Raw genomic sequence first — 18290 nt, forward strand, 5'->3', positions numbered from 1 at the left:
CAAACTGAAAGGATAGGACATATCTGGTCATTGGAACAGAATGTTTGAATGAACAAAAGGGGAGCAATGTGAATGTGCTTACTGAACTGGGCCCGACCCAGAAGTTCTCTTGTTGTACAAACTTGACATTTTCATATACACCTTTGTTTCTTAGAACCTGTGGAGGAAAACATTTCACATTTCAAGTTGATCCTGGAAGGATGGAATAGACGGTCGTAACGACCAGGCCATTGTAAAGCTGTAATGATTCGTTCAGACGTTTCTAGATTTTAGTTTAGGATTATTTGATTGAAATTTTACTGCACGGTTAGGAGCTAGTAACACAAGCATTTCACTGCACTGTTAGGAGCTAGTAACACAAGCATCTCACTGCACTGTTAGGAGCTAGTAACACAAGCATCTCACTGCACTGTTAGGAGCTAGTAACACAAGCATTTCACTGCACTGTTAGGAGCTAGTAACACAAGCATTTCACTGCACTGTTAGGAGCTAGTAACACAAGCATCTCACTGCACTGTTAGGAGCTAGTAACACAAGCATTTCACTGCACTGTTAGGAGCTAGTTACACAAGCATCTCACGGCACTGTTAGGAGCTAGTAACACAAGCATTTCACTGCACTGTTAGGAGCTAGTAACACAAGCATTTCACTGCACTTTTAGGCGCTAGTAACACAAGCATCTCACTGCACTGTTAAGAGCTAGTAACACAAGCATCTCACTGCACTGTTAGGAGCTAGTAACACAAGCATTTCACTGCACTGTTAGGTGCTAGTAACACAAGCATTTCACTGCACTGTTAGGAGCTAGTAACACAAGCATTTCTCTGCACTGTTAGGCGCTAGTAACACGAGCATTTCACTGCACCCGCAATAACACCTGCTAAACCGTGTACGCGACCAATAAACTTTGATTTGATTTGACCAGGGAAGTGAGGTGGTACTCACAGAATCAACCGTCTCGTGCTGGGAGAAGCCCACGGGGGCGATGCCATAGATGCAGACAGCCAGGATGGTGATCAGCAAGTGGACAACGGTGATCCAGTACGTAAAGAAAGGCCTGATGGAAACACAATGTCCATATTAGAAAACAACGGTTGAAACACAGAAGTGCTCTACTCTACACCGATGGTCTCATGTATTAAACACACTGAGCCTCAGCATGATCTTAGAGACCATTACCTATGGTCATCCATGTCCTCTATCTGCCTCTTCACATAGCTGTCGATGCGCTTGCGGTAGGTGCGGTTGGTGAGCTTCCCCACCATGCCCAGCCCGTAGGGCCTCTTCTCCCGAGCGAACAGCTTCTTGACGGGCACAACGATGCGCTGCCCCCGTCGCTGTCCGTTCACACTCACCACCTCCTGCCGCAAGGGCACCTTGGGCGGTCCTGGGGTTCCCTCTTTGGCCTTACGCCACCCTCGCTCCAGAGGCCTGGGAGGGGAGGGGAGACAGACAGGAGGGGTAAAGTCAGTTTAAAGAGGAACCCACCACAGAACCACCCGTGGGGAGAGTGTAGGTTCTCTTTAAACCGAACACTGTGTCAACACAACTGAATGGTTCACTGAGATGCTCTGGCGTATTGGATATTGGCAACAGGAAACCAAAGATACTGTAGTAATGTCAGATGTTTCGGTGTCCTTGTTGTCATGATGAGTGTGCCTGACTCACAGCATGAGATGGCTCCTCTCCAGTTCACTCTTGTCCAGAGCGCTGCCGGTCAGCTCCGTCTCATCCAGCTTACTGCCCTCCTCCTGCACCACATCCATCACAGCCGCGTCCGACGGAGACTCAAACACCTCGTCAGCGTACGTGGACAACTCCTCCTGCATCAGACAGTCCTGGGGGAGGGATTGGGAGGGGGTAGGCCAGGTCTGAGAACAGTAGTGGGTGGGAACTAGGCACAGGAGAGTTCCCTGGTCAGCTCACACATGTTTTAGGAAGAACTCCTGGTCCTAATGAAAACACACACTAACTGGTCAGCCAATCACAGGCCTTTAGACTCTATCCCAGGCTGCAACTCTGTTAGAGACCTCCAGGGGGTGCTGTATGTTCTCTTTTAGATGGAGGCCTGAGATGAGTTTCTAACTACAGAGTAGACGAGGACATGTCCTTACTCTGGCGAAGAAGGATGTGTCCAGCTCATCAGGTAAGTCCACCACGTCCTCCTCCATGAAGCTGGCAGGGGTGAAGCTGCGTCTCTGCATCCGCCGCAGGGTGGCGTTTTCCCGCAGGGAGCGCCCCTGAGACGCACACACACACACATGACAACACAACACACACTATAAGCTGTCACCTAGCACAGCAGGACGATACGGAGCTGACCGGCACACACACACACACACTAACATTGAGTTGAGTGTATTTTTGCATGTCAGAAAATGTTGGAGACAGTACCTCATAATTATAACACATGCATAGTAGGAATATCAGAGCTGGAGGAGCCATGTTCGTTCATTCCTCCACGTCACTCTTGCACTTCCAAAACGGTAAGCTCTTTCATAACAGTAGTCCTGAGCACAGCACTGCTGCTCTTGAACATGCAACACAGCACATATCGTGGTCTCCCTCAACACTGAATGACACAACACAACACAGAGATAATGTCTCCCTAAGAAAATAAATGTGTCCGGCCCCGATGGAACTCGGTGTTGTTCTAGAACGCCGGAGGCCGACTGATTCCACACAACTGATCAGGCCATGCTGTTTCACCGAGGGTACCTTATCGATTAAGGGAAGAGTTTGGTCATAGTGGTACTGGGTGGGTATGGTTTGGATCTGTGTGTACAGTACAGTAGAGGGCTTTAGCAGCTGACAGTCTCTAAAATAATGAAGCACTTCCTTCAATAGAATGTCTCGTCACACAGCAACCTCACCTTAACCAGAGCTGCTGCTGCCCTGAAGCTCATCTTGGCGACAGACTCCCTCTTGCGTCGCCGCGGCAGCCGGTTGAGGCCTGAGCGGGAGGAGGTGAAGGAGCAGAGGGAGGCGGCGCCGGGGGTGACGGGGGTCTGGGGCACGCTGTAACCGTCCACCTCCTCCACCATACGGAACGCACGTCCCCTCGCCAACGGGTCCACGATCTGAAGATGACAGACACATCGGTTAGGAGCGGGCTATCTAGGACTGAGTGTATATTGTGAAACTGGATTGTGGTCGAATAATCTACCGAGATTCTAATTGAAAAAATACTGTGGGTACCACAGGAGACAAATATTGATACATCCAAACATATGTTGTCAAGATCCACAATGAAACCCTCACTGAAGTACAAAAGTACTATAGGTATAATGACCCAAATATATAGATGATAGAAGTATCATACCTTCTGCATGCCAAAGGCGTGTGCTGAGGAGGGTACGTAGAGGGGCGGGGGCGTCTCGGTGCTGGTCAGAGAGATGTTGTCCTGACTGGACAGGTCCATCTGCCGGATCACCTGGGGCTTCAGACGGCCATAGCGCATGCTGCAGTGGCGCAGACTCTTCCTCTGCCATTTCTGAGTGGCATCGCCGTCCTTACTGACCCCGAACCAGTCCGCTGTGCCCCTGACACCACAAACACCAGCCACTCAGTCCGCGGGAAGCACACATCTCATCTCATAAACTCCACCCTACCCACAGAACTCTCTCTGATCACCTAGTTCCGCAGTACTTGTCTCGTAGAGGGAGTCTGTTAACTCCAGCTATCTAGCACAGAGTGCATCAGTAAATGGCCAGGGAGATTTAGCGCTGTTATTAGATGTCCATCCTCAAAGCCCTGTTCGGAAGACTGGGTGGGCAAACATGCAATGGACCGATAACGCCACACTTCTCAGGAAAAGAAAAAATGACTAATTGTTCTTGACTGCACTAGTAATAGACCATCAGCCAGAGAGAGGGAATAAGCCCAGACATGTTCCAGTCCAGGCACACACCCACCCACCCACCCACACACACACACACACACACACACACACACACACACACACACACACACACACACACACCGTCTCTCTCATGGGTCCGGTGTATAGTGTATTACTTTGCTTGCCTTTGCAGCATTACAGCACGTTAATAAAGTCATTTGAATCAATGTAATCAATGTAAAAGACTGAACTTTCTCCACTCTCAAAGCATGCTGGAGGCATTCTGTTGCTGGAAGAAAATCTGTCCATTTCCTCCAGATGACTAACTTTAGAATAAAGAGATTTTTGGAATGGACTATTCTATTACAATTTGACCCCGTTAAAGGAGTTTTACAACTATTTTACAACCTGGTTCCTTGCACTGAAAGTAGTATATGGGCCAGGATAAACTAATCTACAGTTCAGTTCTCTTTAAACATCCACTACAAACTTCAGCTAACTTTAGCCACTACGGACTTTTTTCCTTTAACGAGTCGGGCTCCCGACGTGAATGATATACTGCTCTCCCGGGAACAGACCCAGATTATTCTATGTCTTTTTGTAAATAATAGCTGTTGCACGATATCTAAGTCTCAAGGTTTTGCTCGCCTGAGGTTGAGTATCTCTTGATAAGCTGTAGACCACACTATCTACCTGGAGAGTTTTCATCTGTATTTTTCATAGCTGTCCTCATACCACCATAGACTGATGCTGCTACTAAGACGGCACTCAATGAGCTGTATTCAGCCATAAGCAAACAGGAAAACGCTCACCCAGAGGCGGCGCTCCTTGTAGCAGGTGACATTAATGAAGGGAAACTTAAATCCGTCTTACCAAATTTCTAGCAGCATGTTAAATGTGCAACCAGAGGGGGACCACCTTTAGCCACACACAGAGACACATACAAAGCTCTCCCTCACCCTCCATTTGGCAAATCTGACCATAATTCTATCCCCCTGATTCCTGCTTACAAGCTCAAATTAAAGCAGGAAGTACCCATTACTCGCTCAATAAGGAAGTGGTCAGATGAAGCAGATGCTAAATTACAGGACTGTTTTGCTAACACAGACTGGAATAATGTTCCTGGATTCCTCCGATGGCATTGAGGAGTACACCACATCAGTCATTGGCTTCATCAATAAGTGCATCAATGACGTCGTCCCAACAATGACTGTACGTACATACCCCAAACAGAAGCCATGGATTATAGGCAACATCCGCACTGAGCTGAAGGCTTGAGCTGCCGTTTTCAAGGAGTGGGACTCTAACCCAGAAGCTTATAAGAAATCCCGCTATGCCCTCCGACGAACCATCAAACGGCAAAGTGTCATTACGGGACTAAGATCGAATCATACTACATCGGCCCTGACGGATGTGACAGAGCTTGTAAATCAGTACAGACTACAAAGGGAAGCACAGCCGAGAGCTGCCCAGTGACAGGAGCCTTTCAGACTAGCTAAACTACCTCTATGCTCGCTTCGAGGAACATAACACTGAAACATGCATGAGAGCACCAGCTGTTCCGGAAGACTGTATGACCACGCACTCCGCAGCCGATGTGAGTAAGACCTTTAAACATGTACTGCGAGCATGCACTGACCAACTGGCAAGTGTCTTCATTGATATTTTCAACCTCTCCCTGTCCGAGTCTGTAATACCAACATGTTTCAAGCAGACCACCATGGTCCCTGTGCCCAAGAACACTAAGGTAACCTGCCTAAATGACTACCGACCCGTAGCACTCCAGTCTGTAGCCATGAATTATCCCAGAGACCCACTCCAATTTGCATACCGCTCTAACAGATCCACAGATGATGCAATCTCTATTGCACTCCACACTGCCCTTTCCCACCTGGATAAAAGGAACACATATGTGAGAATGCTATTCATTGACTACAGCTCAGCCTTCAACACCATAGTGCCCTCAAAGCTCATCAATAAGCTAAGGGCCCTGGGACTAAACACCTCCCTCTGCAACTATATCCTGGACTTCCTGACTGGCCACCCCCAGGTGGTAAGGGTAGGTAACAACACATCCGTCACGCTGATCCTCAACACAGGGGCCCCTCAGGGGTGTGTGCTTAGTCCCCTCCTGTACTCCCTGTTCACTCATGACTGCATGGCCAGGCACGACTCCAACACCATCATTAAGTTTGCCGATGACACAACAGTGGTAGGCCTGATCACCGACCACAACGATACAGCCTATAGGGAGGAGGTCAGAGACCTGGCCGCGTGGTGCCAGAACAACAACCTCTCCCTCAACGTGATCAAAACAACAGAGATGTTGTGGGTTACAGGAAAAAGAGGACCAAGCACACCCCCATTCTAATCAACGGGGCTGTAATGGAGCAGATTGAGAGCTTCACGTTCCTTGGTGTCCACATCACCAACAAACTAGAATGGTCCAAACACATCAAGGCAGTCGTGAAGAGGGCACAACAAAACCTATTCCCCCTCAGGAAACTAAAAAGATTTGTCATGGGTCCTCAGATCCTCAAAAGGTTCTACAGCTGCCCCATCGAGAGCATTCTGACTGGTTGCACCACTGCCTGGTACGGCAACTGCTCGGCCTCCAACCGCAAGGCCCTACAGAGGGTAGTAAGGACGGCCCAGTACATCACTGAGGCCAAGCTTCCTGCCATCCGGGACCTCTATACCAGGTGGTGTCAGAGGAAGGCCCTAAAAATTGTCAAAGACTCCAGCCACCCCAGTCATAGACTGTTCTCTCTGCTCCCGCATGGCAAGCGGTACCGGATCACCAAGTCTAGGTCCAAGAGGCTTCTAAACAGCTTCTACCCCCAAGCCACAAGACTCCTGAACATCTAATCAAATGGCTACCCAGACTTTTTGCATTGCCCCCCCCCCCTTTACACCGCTGCTACTCACTGTTGTTATCATCTGTGCATAGTCACCTTAATAACTTTACCTACAGCTACATATTACCACGACTAACCGGTGCCCCCGCACATTGACTCTGTACCGGTACCCCCCTGTATATAATCTCGCTATTGTTATTTTACTCTTGCACTTTAATTACTTGTTACTTTGATTTCTTATTCGTATTTTTTTTAACTGCATTGTTGGTTAGGGGCTCATAAGTAAGCATTTCACAGTAAGGTCTACTACACCTGTTGTATTCGGCATTTCACAGTAAGGTCTACTACACCTGTTGTATTCAGCATTTCACAGTAAGGTCTACTACACCTGTTGTATTCAGCATTTCACAGTAAGATCTACTACACCTGTTGTATTCAGCATTTCACAGTAAGGTCTACTACACCTGTTGTATTCAGCATTTCACAGTAAGGTCTACTACACCTGTTGTATTCGGCATTTCACAGTAAGGTCTACTACACCTGTTGTATTCAGCATTTCATGGTAAGGTCTACTACACCTGTTGTATTTGGCGCATGTGACTAACACAATTTGATTTGACAAGCTAACAATCAATGGAAGTAGTGTTATTTTTTAAATCCCCTTTAAGTAACATCAAACCAAACATGGAGCAGATTTGATTGTATTGTGTTTCGACGTTCCGAACACATTGCTCACCATTTGTCTTCTGCGGAGGGGCAAGGGAAAACGAGCTTGGGTCAGTCATGGCAATAAAAGTGCTGAAAACAAAAAGTCTCCCTGTTTGAAAAGAAGAGGGAGAACCAGCTGTGAAGGACAAATACTTGTAACTTTGGTGTAAAATAATATTGCGATAGTTGATACGATATATCGTCAAAAATGGTATTCCGATTAGTAACTATCACAACTGCCCACTGAACTTGTTTTCTCATGGATCTCTCTTGTCCCTCTGCAGAAGACATATGGTGAACAATATGTTCGGAACATCGAAACACAACAAAATCATAGTATCAAATTGCAATACATATATAATTGTGAGAATCATGATAATATCGTATCATGAGGTCCCTGGCAATTCCAAGCCCTACTCCCTAGAAACAATTATTATAGCCCACTATACACCTACTGTACCTGTTGCATGTAAAGGATTATTCTAGGTAATATGGACAGATCATTTGAAATACTGTGTCCTGTGTTCCTCTGGGTTGTGGTTGGATGTACTATCTCTATCAGTCTGTTAGTGACATGATTGAATTTCTGGCATTCCAGACCAGCTGCTCTGTCCTCCAGGTCGTGGCGTGTCATCAGAGTGTGTCAGCCTGGCATCCGTGACCTCAGAGGCTATAAATAGACCTCTGCCTGATGGAACATCTGGAGCACCTCTCTCCCTCACCCCCTCTACCTCTCCCTCACCCCCTCTACCTCTCCCTCTCCCCCTCTACCTCTCCCTCTCCCCCTCTACCTCTCCCCCTCTACCTCTCCGGCTCTCTCTCTACCTCTGCCCCTCTCTTGCTCTCTTCCTCTGCCCCTCTCTCGTTCTCTACCTCTGTCCCCCTCTCTCGCTCTCTTCCTCTGCCCCCTCTCTCGGTCTCTTCCTCTGCCCCACTCTCTCGCTCTCTTCCTCTGCCCCCCTCTCTCGCTCTCTACCTCTGCCTCGCTCTACCTCTGCCTCGCTCTACCTCTGCCTCGCTCTAACTCGGTCTCTCTCTCTCTCTCTCTATAGTTGCATAGAAAACATATGCTTATCAAATTAGATTTGTTTTCAAATTCTTTGTGGGTCTGTGTAATCTGAAGGAAATGTGTGTCTCTAATATGATCATACATTTGGCAGGAGGTTAGGAAGTGCAGCTCAGTTCCACCTCATTGTGTGGGCAGTGGGCACATAGTCTGTCTTCTCTTAAGAGCCAAGTCTGCCTTTGGTGGCCTTTCTCAATATCAAGCTCTCTCCCTCTGCCCCTCTCTCTCTCTCTGCCCCCCTCTCTCTCTCTCTCTCTCTGCCTCTCTCTCTCTGCCCCTCTCTCTGCCCCTCTCTCTCTCTCGCTCTCTCTCTGCCCCTCTCTCTCTCTGTCCCTCTCTCTGCCCCTCTCTCTCTCTCTCTGCCCCTCTCTCTGCCCCTCTCTCTCTCTCTGCCCCTCTCTCTGCCCCTCTCTCTCTCTCTCTCTTTCTGCCACTCTCTCTCTCTGCCTCTTTTTTGTCCGTGAGCTGTTGTTTTCTATTGAATCATATAATCTGTACATTCAATAAGGATGACAATACAATGTTCTCTGCTTCTGCCAGTCTAATTGAATCAGGTGCTGCAGAAGGCTACGCTAACCCAACCCTGTCGCAATACACAAACTAACCAGAATGGCTTAGTTTAAAGAGCAGCTCAGGTTATTTTAAGACTCAGTCAAACGCAATTATGGTCTTTTAGTGACTGTAACATCAAATCAGTGGACATGTATTCTATGGTCCCTAACTCACACAGAGATTCATAAGTCTGAGGAGACATTATTGTTGCTTAGTCTTTGGCCTGACCACCATGGAATGCGGCGGTTGTTGTGTATTCCAGGAAAATGGCAGGTCCCTGTGTTAGGACCCTTTATTATGACCAATTCCGTGTGAGTCAGATGTGCCAATGTGGTGAGTCATATAACAGCACCAGTCATAGCACAGAGAGAAAACAACAGCCCCCCTGAAGAGGCTTATAGCTATAGGTGTCACACCCTGACCATAGTCTATTTGTATGTTTCTATGTTTTGGTTGGTCAGGGTGTGATCTGAGTGGGCATTCTATGTTGGATGTCTTGTTTGTCTATTTCTATGTCTGGCCTGATATGGTTCTCAATCAGAGGCAGGTGTTAGTCATTGTCTCTGATTGGGAACCATATTTAGGTAGCCTGGGTTTCACTGTGTGTTTGTGGGTGATTGTTCCTGTCTCTGTGTTTGTTGCACCAGATAGGGCTGTTTCGGTTTTCCATGTTTGTTGTTTTGTATTGTTCGTGTTTCATCTTCATTAAAGATGTATCTAACTAACCACGCTGCATTTTGGTCCGATCCTTGTTCCACCTCTTCGTCAGAGGAGGAGTTAGAAGAAACTCGTTACAATAGGCAATGGAAGACAGTTCATTCAAGCTGTGCCTTTATGCCTGATGCAGTATTCTGTCTTACAGAGAGCCTGCACTCTGTTGATAATTCTCTCTGTTCTGAACTTCATACTCTTTGTACTCTCCAGATCTGAGCCACCACCAATATAACCTAGGACACAAACACTGGTGGGGTAAACACTTAGCTAAACCTTCCCTCTCCCCCCATCACAAGATGTTCTGGCTCCTCATGGTTGCACACTGTATGTTACTGTATGCTACTGTAATGTAATCAGACAGGAAGTGCTGTTCTCATTGGCCAGTGTACTGTGAGCCCAGTCTGACCTCTGACCCCTGACCTCTGGCCTGCAGTACCTGAGCAGGGTTCTGGAGAGAGAGTGATGCTTCCTGGGGCCGTGGCGAGATGCCCGTTGACCCTTAACGGGCACTGTGTTAATCCGCTCAAAGTGCACCCTCCTGCTGCTGGAGACGGGCAGGGGGCGGAGGAGAAGGTAGGAAGGTGAGAGGAGGAGGAGGACAGGGGGAGAGGGTAGGAAGGTGAGAGGAGGAGGAGGACAGGGGGAGAGGGTAGGAAGGTGAGAGGAGGAGGAGGACAGGGGAGAGGGTAGGAAGGTGAGAGGAGGAGGGGGGAGGGTAGGAAGGTGAGAGGAGGAGGAGGACAGGGGGAGAGGGTAGGAAGGTGAGAGGAAGAGGAGGACAGGGGGAGAGGGTAGGAAGGTGAGAGGAGGAGGAGAACAGGGGGAGAGGGTAGGAAGGTGAGAGGAGGAGGAGGACAGGGGGAGAGGGTAGGAAGGTGAGAAGAGGAGGAGGACAGGGCAGGGGGAGAGGGTAGGAAGGTGAGAGGAGGACAGAGCAGGGGGAGAGGGTAGGAAGGTGAGAAGAGGAGGAGGACAGGGCAGGGGGAGCGGGTAGGAAAGTGAGAGGAGGAGGAAGACAGGGCAGGGAGCAGGGGGAGAGGGTAGGAAGGTGAGAAGAGGAGGAGGACAGGGCAGGGGGAGAGGGTAGGAAGGTGAGAAGAGGAGGAGGACAGGGCAGGGGGAGAGGGTAGGAAGGTGAGAGGAGGACAGGGCAGGTGGCAGGGGCGGGGGAGAGGGTAGGAAGGTGAGAGGAGGAGGAAGACAGGGCAGGGGAAGAGGGTAGGAAGGTGAGAAGAGGAGGAGGACAGGGCAGGGGGAGAGGGTAGGAAGGTGAGAGGAGGACAGGGCAGGTGGCAGGGGGCGGGGGGAGAGAGTAGGAAGGTGAGAGGAGGAGGAAGACAGGGCAGGGGGAGAGGGTAGGAAGGTGAGAGGTGGAGGAGGACAGAGCAGTGAGCAGGGGGAGAGGGTAGGAAGGTGAGAGGAGGAGGAGGACAGGGCGGGGGGAGAGGGTAGGAAGGTGAGAGGAGGAGGAGGACAGGGCGGGGGGAGAGGGTAGGAAGGTGAGAGGAGGAGGAAGACAAGGCAGGGGGAGAGGGTAGGAAGGTGAGAGGAGGAGGAGGACAGGGTGGGGGGAGAGGGTAGGAAGGTGAGAGGAGGAGGAGGACAGGGTGGGGGGAGAGGGTAGGAAGGTGAGAGGAGGAGGAAGACAGGGCGGGGCAAAAAAGAGAAGGAAAAAGGAGAGAAGAAGAGGTGGTGAGCAAGAAACAGCATCTAGAAAAGTGATAAAAACAGAAATAGTGCAAAATGGAGTAAAGCTTTGCAAGCATTGAAATTGTAAAGGGAAATGAAGTTTGAACATGCATTAGAATCATACACACTGACCAGACGAAGAACCAGGCATGCAGAGGGATTCCCAACTCATTCATTCAGACTGTTGAAGAATCAATGCACACAATCACAGCCACAGTGATTTAAACTTTTATACACTGTAATATGAGCCCATTTGCAGACCCAGACAGGCACTGATAAAACACACCACAAACAAGCACCTACAAATACCAGTCTGTCCTGTCAAACAAATACATGTGTCTGGTGAAAATCAATATGCAATCAAACCGCCAAGCTGAAGTGGGTGGCGGCAATCAGGCAGAGAAACGGACATTATGGTCTCATGCCTTGTTACTGGCATCACACAAGTAGCCTACAGTAACACAAACTGGTCAAAAACATGCCATCCATGACGAAAACATTGCTTACTTCACACCATCATGACAATTTCATCATCAAATATTTTCAGTGGGCCCACTGCTCAACACCAAAGACAACCAAATCCCATAGGAGGTCATACGTTGCCATGTCACAACCATGATCTGACCAATCAAGGTGTCCTTCAGTAGCTCCAGAGCGTTGATATGTTCCCCTTACCTTTTGATGGTCTGTGTGATGGAGGACTGGCGTAGCAGGGGCGGCCGGCGAGGGTCAAAGAGGTCGCGAGGCGGGGACCGGAGGTGGGAGGGCTCCACTGGCATGCTGATACTGCGGAGGAAACCCTGGCGCTTCACCGGCTGCAGTGTGGGGGGGGGGGGGTACACACAATGAGCCATATTGCATGCAGAGATGCACATACAGTTACAACAGACCACAACACAACACTGTGGGAGAGACAATGAGAAAGCAGGGAGAAGAATGGAGACAGAGACCCAGAGAAGAAGTGTGGGATAGAAGGAAAGGCACGCAGAGGGAGAGAAAAATAAAGAGAGTGATTGAATGAGTGAGTGAGTGAGTGAGTGAGTGGTGAGTGAGTGAGTGAGTGAGTGAGTGAGTGAGTGAGTGAGTGAGTGAGTGAGTGAGTGAGTGAGGAAGTGAGGAAGTGAGTGAGAGAGAAAGTGAGTGACAGAGAGAGAATGAAAGAGAGTGAAAGAGAGAGAAAAAGAAAGTGAACGGTATGGATAAAGAGTGAGATAGAGACAGGGAGAGAGACAGGGAGAGAGAGAGAGAGAGAGAAGGAGAGATAAGGAGAGAGAGAGAGAGAGAGAGAGAGAGAGAGAGAGAGAAGGAGAGAGAAGGAGAGAGAGAGAGAGAAGGAGAGAGAAGGAGAGAGAAGGAGAGAGAGAGAGAGAGAGAGAGAGAGAGAGAGAGAGAGAGAGAGAGAGAGAGAGAGAGAGAGAGAGAGAGTGTGTGTGTGCTGTACCTGGACGAAGGTGGGTGGCTCATCCAGGGACACCTGAGCAGTGGGAATGTCCAGTTTGAGCCATGGAGGCTTCTTCCTCTGCAGGCTGCTGGTGCTCTCACGGCGTGGTTCAGCCATGCTCCCAACCCCACCCCACTCCTCCCACCTACAGGGAGAGAGAGAGATGAAGGGAAAAATGAGATTGATACATATCCATCCTTCAAATGTAATCACATCGTCCCTCAGGAGTTTCATTTAAAAGACTAATCAACAATTCGTAAGTGAAAGCCTGAGAGCATCCCGCTAATGACTTGATTTGAAACTTTGATTTGAATAGCTTGCGTTGCAGATTCATTACACAAGATGGTGCTGAAGAGCCTTGAGTCACCCCATGTGACCGGGTCTGTACTGCTATCGTAAAACCAGTTAGAAGAGCAGAGAGCACCAAATGGAGAGATTACCAGACCACAGCTGTTTGCTCTTACCCAGAAAGAAACACACGGAACCACTTAACAAAGCAATAAATATTTGCACAGCGGGAGTGGGGAAGTTTATGATCTAAGGACTAAAAATGCCAGAGAATTAACTGAACTTAATCCCACCTTGTTGTTATATATTGCCCTATTCTCGGCCTATCCCCCGCCAGGCATTTGTGAGAGAGCCTAAATTGCTAGGTCTCTTCCCATGACGCAGCCTCGACGCCACAGGTGGTGCAATGGAACCTCGCCGGCCTCCGTCAGAGAAACCTCCTCATCCCTAAAGCATCGTTATCAACTATCCTTCACTTCAGCTTGGGTTCTCTCACAGTCTCACTTATCTCTCTGTTTGTAATATCCTGTTATTATCCTCACTGCTGATTACGGTAAGATAGGACAGTGTCCTTCAAACGCCAGGGTGGCAGTCTTAAAGTGCCCTGCGACATTCTCCCTAGGGGCATCATAGGAAGACTGAAACCATCATTCCCGCGGTGAGATACATGAACGCGTAAATAAAGACTATTTCCACCAAGAAAAACACTGAAGAGTGCGCCATTGGGTAGTTCCTTACCAGAGAAGCTGTCATTAAAATAAAAAAATAAACACTCTCCTCACTTGTCACATGATAATTGTCTTTCGCAGACTCTCATATTGCTCAAATGCCCCACAAGACGAGGGATGAGGGCCCTAATGTGGTCTTGTGCTTTCACTTCAGCAGCATCAGAGGGCTATGAGCGGGCTGGCAGCAGTCATACAGGGTCACGCATCCCCTTCTATGGTTACAGAGCTTTAGGTCCTTGGAAAGTCCACGACAATGTCAAGCACATCTGCTTTGCGTTGCATTTTAACACACTGCAGGCTCCTGTTTTAGCCCAAGTGATGATGGGAGCGTTCATATGAAACATAAATCCTGCCACAGAGCCAGCGAGGCTGACAAAGGAGGGCAGTGGAGGGAGGCAGGAGTGAAACCCCAGGCCGGGGGCCCTGTCCACAGATAGAGAGGAGAGGAGAGAAGGTGAGATCAACCACACTGCTAGTAACAGCAGCCTGTGGCCCCAGTCAGCCAAGACATCATTGAAGGCTGGTGTTCACGAGCCATCGGTTCACAGCAGGACACACATGCATTCAGACCCATCCTGACCTGTCCAATCATGTGTGAAAATGGTCTGCAACACACAACTGGGTTCAAGTAGTATTTGCTTTATGTAAATACTTTAACTGAGTTTGATTGAGCTCGCCTGGTGCAATGGAACCAATGGAATAGTACCAAAAGTGCAAACCCTGCCAATATGGCACTCCGTGTAGGCTCAATCAAATTCAGCAAATATTTGAAAGAAAACACATACTATCTGAACCCAGGTCGGACACAGAGAGCGCGTACTGAACAAGTCCATAAGCTTGTGGTAAATAGCTAGCTACTGTGAAGACAGAGCCAACTAGAGGTCGGTCACTTCACCCATGGACGCCATGCTGAGACATTCTGCCCCACTGCACAGAGTGTAGAGAGGGCTCTGTGGTGGAATGCTGTCCGACCACCCCAGCCTTTATGTCTGGTCAGGAGCTCTGGGCTGTGATGACTGGCCAGGATTAGCTGTTAGCTGAGCCATATGGGAACCAAGCAGGCCAGCCTAGGGTGTGAGGGAGGGAGGTGTGAGGGAGGAAAGAGGGGGAGACCACTCTCACTGACTTGCAACCAGGTTCTTCTGTGCAGAGAAAATATCACAAGATTACACATTTCGAAGCACGGTCACTCAGCTCCATATGAGCTTAGACTTCTAGTGACGGTACAGGTCATGACTGTAGGTTTTCTGACCGGGGGTATAAGGCGTAGTGACAGCCTCCCCTGGTCTCCTACTGGGGTGAGTCATGGGCCAGGTGAAGCTCTATTAGACCAGCTAGTAACCAACGCCTGGAGGAGGGAAACTTCAGCCTGTCTGTCTTCAGCCTTTGCACTTGTACAAAACACCCACTACAACATTTCTGCCAGAACCACACACACAAACCCTCTCTTCTATAGCCCAGACAGCCCTGAAGCCACAGCTCCCATAATTTGCTTTAAACGACAAACTCTAGGGATCTTAGTGCTTAGTGATCCAACACAGCAGAGGCATATGCCCTGGTTCTGCCGATTGTATCGAGGGATGGGAGCCTAATTGTCTCATTTGATTCCAGGCCCTGGAGCCGTGACTGTAGTGTGTTTGACCTGGGACTCAGCCTCTGTCTCCTGCTGAATCTACGCTCCACTATCTCCTGGGTTTGTAGCGAACACTGGGGGCGTTGGCGCCTCAGATTCTCCCCACGGTTTTCCTACGGCCAACCCACTTAAATCCTCTTGCCTGTTGCCTGGCTTTCCTCTCATCCTTACTACCCTGTGTACACACTCTGAGTGTAACTCAGAGAGGCAAGGTGGTTGACGCGTCTGGCACACTGAGACCTATGAAAATCTGAAACCTTAAGACAGACCTACTGACAGACTGACAGACACAGACCTACAGACAGGCAGATCTACAGACAGACAGACCTACAGACAGACAGCTGTCTCCTTTCTCTCTTGTCCTTCAGTCCAGTCCAAAGTCAACAAGGCAGCTGACTTGGCAGAGTTCTGAGGCTTGTGTCTGGGGAGGAGGATGGGAGGATGGCAGCAACCGCCAACCGGATACTAGGTCTGCAGGCTCCATGACACCCAGCATGGACACAGGCTGTGGTTATGGCAGTCATCTACCACGGGTCAGTCTTTAACATGGCAGTCATCTCCTCTCACCAGGATAATGAATGAGTACAGTACATTAGGCCTGCATGAAGGCCAAGGGCCTAGCCAGGATTCAGGGTCATCCATCCCAGTCTGAGAGGCACACTGACTAGACTTCATAGGGAGGAAGTCCTTGAGCAATGGAGATGTCCTTGAGGAGAAATGATGTTGATTGAATTCTACATTTTGGACCCCATCCAAGGACACATGATTATCATTTTCCCTGACTCCTTACAGCTTCAACTCACATTCAAGTTCCAAAAGGATTGAAGGCAAGTGGCTCAACCATTTATTTATTTGATACTATCACATTAATGCTTATTACTGCTTAATATTATTAATTGAGTCGAAGACTGTCTTATCTAAAGGTTGAAGGTTAAAACGGAACGTTGCGTGGCAACAATTTCATGCCTGGAGATAGCAACAGTTTTCCCACCATGATAACTACTCTGTCTGTCTGTCTGTCTGTCTGTCTGTCTGTCTGTCTGTCTGTCTGTCTGTCTGTCTGTCTGTCTGTCTGTCTGTCTGTCTGTCTGTCTGTCTGTCTGCACTCAGCATTCTTAAGGTTAACCATAGCCGCGGGAAGTAGTTTGGGGGTGGGGCTGGACAAATCTTTTTGCCCGCGCTGGCGCTGCAAGTGGTTATATTTTTTTATTGATACAGATTTTTCAGGGGTTGCTGCAGCACCGTCAGCACCCCTACTTCCCACGACTATGAGGTTAACGTGATTTAATCTGTGGGCCCTTTAAAGAGATTTGTTTTATCTTCCAGATCCACATCTGAAGAAGGAAAACACCCACTCCCATCCTTGCAACATGCACACTGCAAGATTAGCTTCCTGCTGACGCTTCAACTCCAGGCTAATGCATGTGAGAAACAAACTCTTCCTACTCAACCATGAGATGCATTTACAACAAACTCGATTGACTGTGTTTTTACGTTCTGGTGTTGCTGTTGCTCTCCATTAGCGGGGAAGACTGACAGGCAGACTAAGCCCAGAGGACAGACCCGGGTCTCTCCAGGTGCAGGGTAGGACAGAGACGTCCATGAGGCTTTCTGGTTATCAAACTGACTCAACCACAGTTTACCTCCCTGGGAGCCAGGTAGGTCTATTGTTGATGTATGTGCAAGCGGCACCAACAATATGCCCGCACGCACGCACGCACGCACGCACGCACACACACACACACACACACACACACACACACACACACACACACACACACACACCCTGTATGAGGTTTTTAGGCCATCGATCTCACAACAACGCTTCCTTAATTGACACAACCTGTTTGACGTTATCCATATTCTAAATATATTCCTGTTTTGATGCCTGCGAAGCAGAAACAAATGTTCCACTGAAAAATCTTCATGTTATCTGTTCAAACTGGTAGCCCTAACTTCCTGATACTCAACACCCCTCGACATAAGATCTAATCGATAGAAAATGACAACATGATCCATCCATTTCATTATCCATGTGTGCAGGAATGCATTTGTCAGCAGCCTCTCTCATCTAATGCCAGCCCAGATTTGGAAATAGAAGTGAAACATTATACATTTCTTAAATGGGTCTTGTACAGTATGTTTCCCAAGACCTCCATCCAGGGACATAACCTGAATTCATAATAAACTGTCACTGGAAAATTCCATAGCAACATTCCATATGATCTTCAGTTGAACAGCCCCCACCATCTCTCCCCCTCGAGATCGCTGGCTCAGCTGTTAGCAGGGCCGAATCATTCAAATTCCTGGGGAACATCATCTCCCGCAACCTCAAGTGGGAGGACTTGATCACAGCGGTCACCAAGAAGACACAACAGTGGCAATCCTGATCTGGTTTAACACATCAATCGTTGAGTCCATCCTCACCTCCTCCATCACCGTCTGGTTTGGGTCTGCCCAGTGCAAGGGCAAACCGCCACGCATTGTCCGCATGGCGGGTCATAGGCTGCCACCTGCCCTCCAGGACAAGGAAGCGGTGAGGGAAAGATCATCGCCAACTCCTAACAACCCCAGTCCCCCCCACTCCAAACATTCACCTCTGGCAGGCAGTTCAGGTCACTCTTGATCAAAACCTCCCGCCACCATGTTTCTTCCCCTGGACTGTGGCCCTCACCAACCAGCCATCTGGCGCATAGAGACTAAAGGACTGTGGCCCTCACTAACCAGCCATCTGGCGCATAGAAGCTAAAGGACTGTGGCCCTCACTAACCA

At 48.9% G+C, this 18290-nt stretch overlaps 1 protein-coding gene across 3 annotated transcripts in view; it reads right to left on the minus strand.

Annotated features, from left to right (window-relative positions):
- Positions 1-18290, minus strand: part of LOC135554123 (inactive rhomboid protein 1) — a 44950-nt gene that overhangs the window by 5365 nt on the left and 21295 nt on the right. For 2 of the 3 annotated variants that reach the window (XM_064986196.1, XM_064986195.1), the window contains 10 exons: positions 12870-13014; positions 12104-12243; positions 10176-10283; positions 3323-3542; positions 2874-3080; positions 2115-2240; positions 1669-1838; positions 1180-1431; positions 946-1057; positions 83-157 (listed from right to left, as the gene is read on the minus strand). In XM_064986196.1, coding sequence (XP_064842268.1) covers positions 83-157; positions 946-1057; positions 1180-1431; positions 1669-1838; positions 2115-2240; positions 2874-3080; positions 3323-3542; positions 10176-10283; positions 12104-12243; positions 12870-12986 — 1527 coding nt within the window. In that variant the 5' untranslated portion in view covers positions 12987-13014. The remainder of the gene's footprint in view (positions 1-82; positions 158-945; positions 1058-1179; positions 1432-1668; positions 1839-2114; positions 2241-2873; positions 3081-3322; positions 3543-10175; positions 10284-12103; positions 12244-12869; positions 13015-18290) is intronic. The other variant, XM_064986197.1, reaches the window with a different exon arrangement.

This window comes from Oncorhynchus masou, chromosome 14 (genome assembly GCF_036934945.1).
Source record: "Oncorhynchus masou masou isolate Uvic2021 chromosome 14, UVic_Omas_1.1, whole genome shotgun sequence".
Taxonomy (NCBI): domain Eukaryota; kingdom Metazoa; phylum Chordata; class Actinopteri; order Salmoniformes; family Salmonidae; genus Oncorhynchus; species Oncorhynchus masou.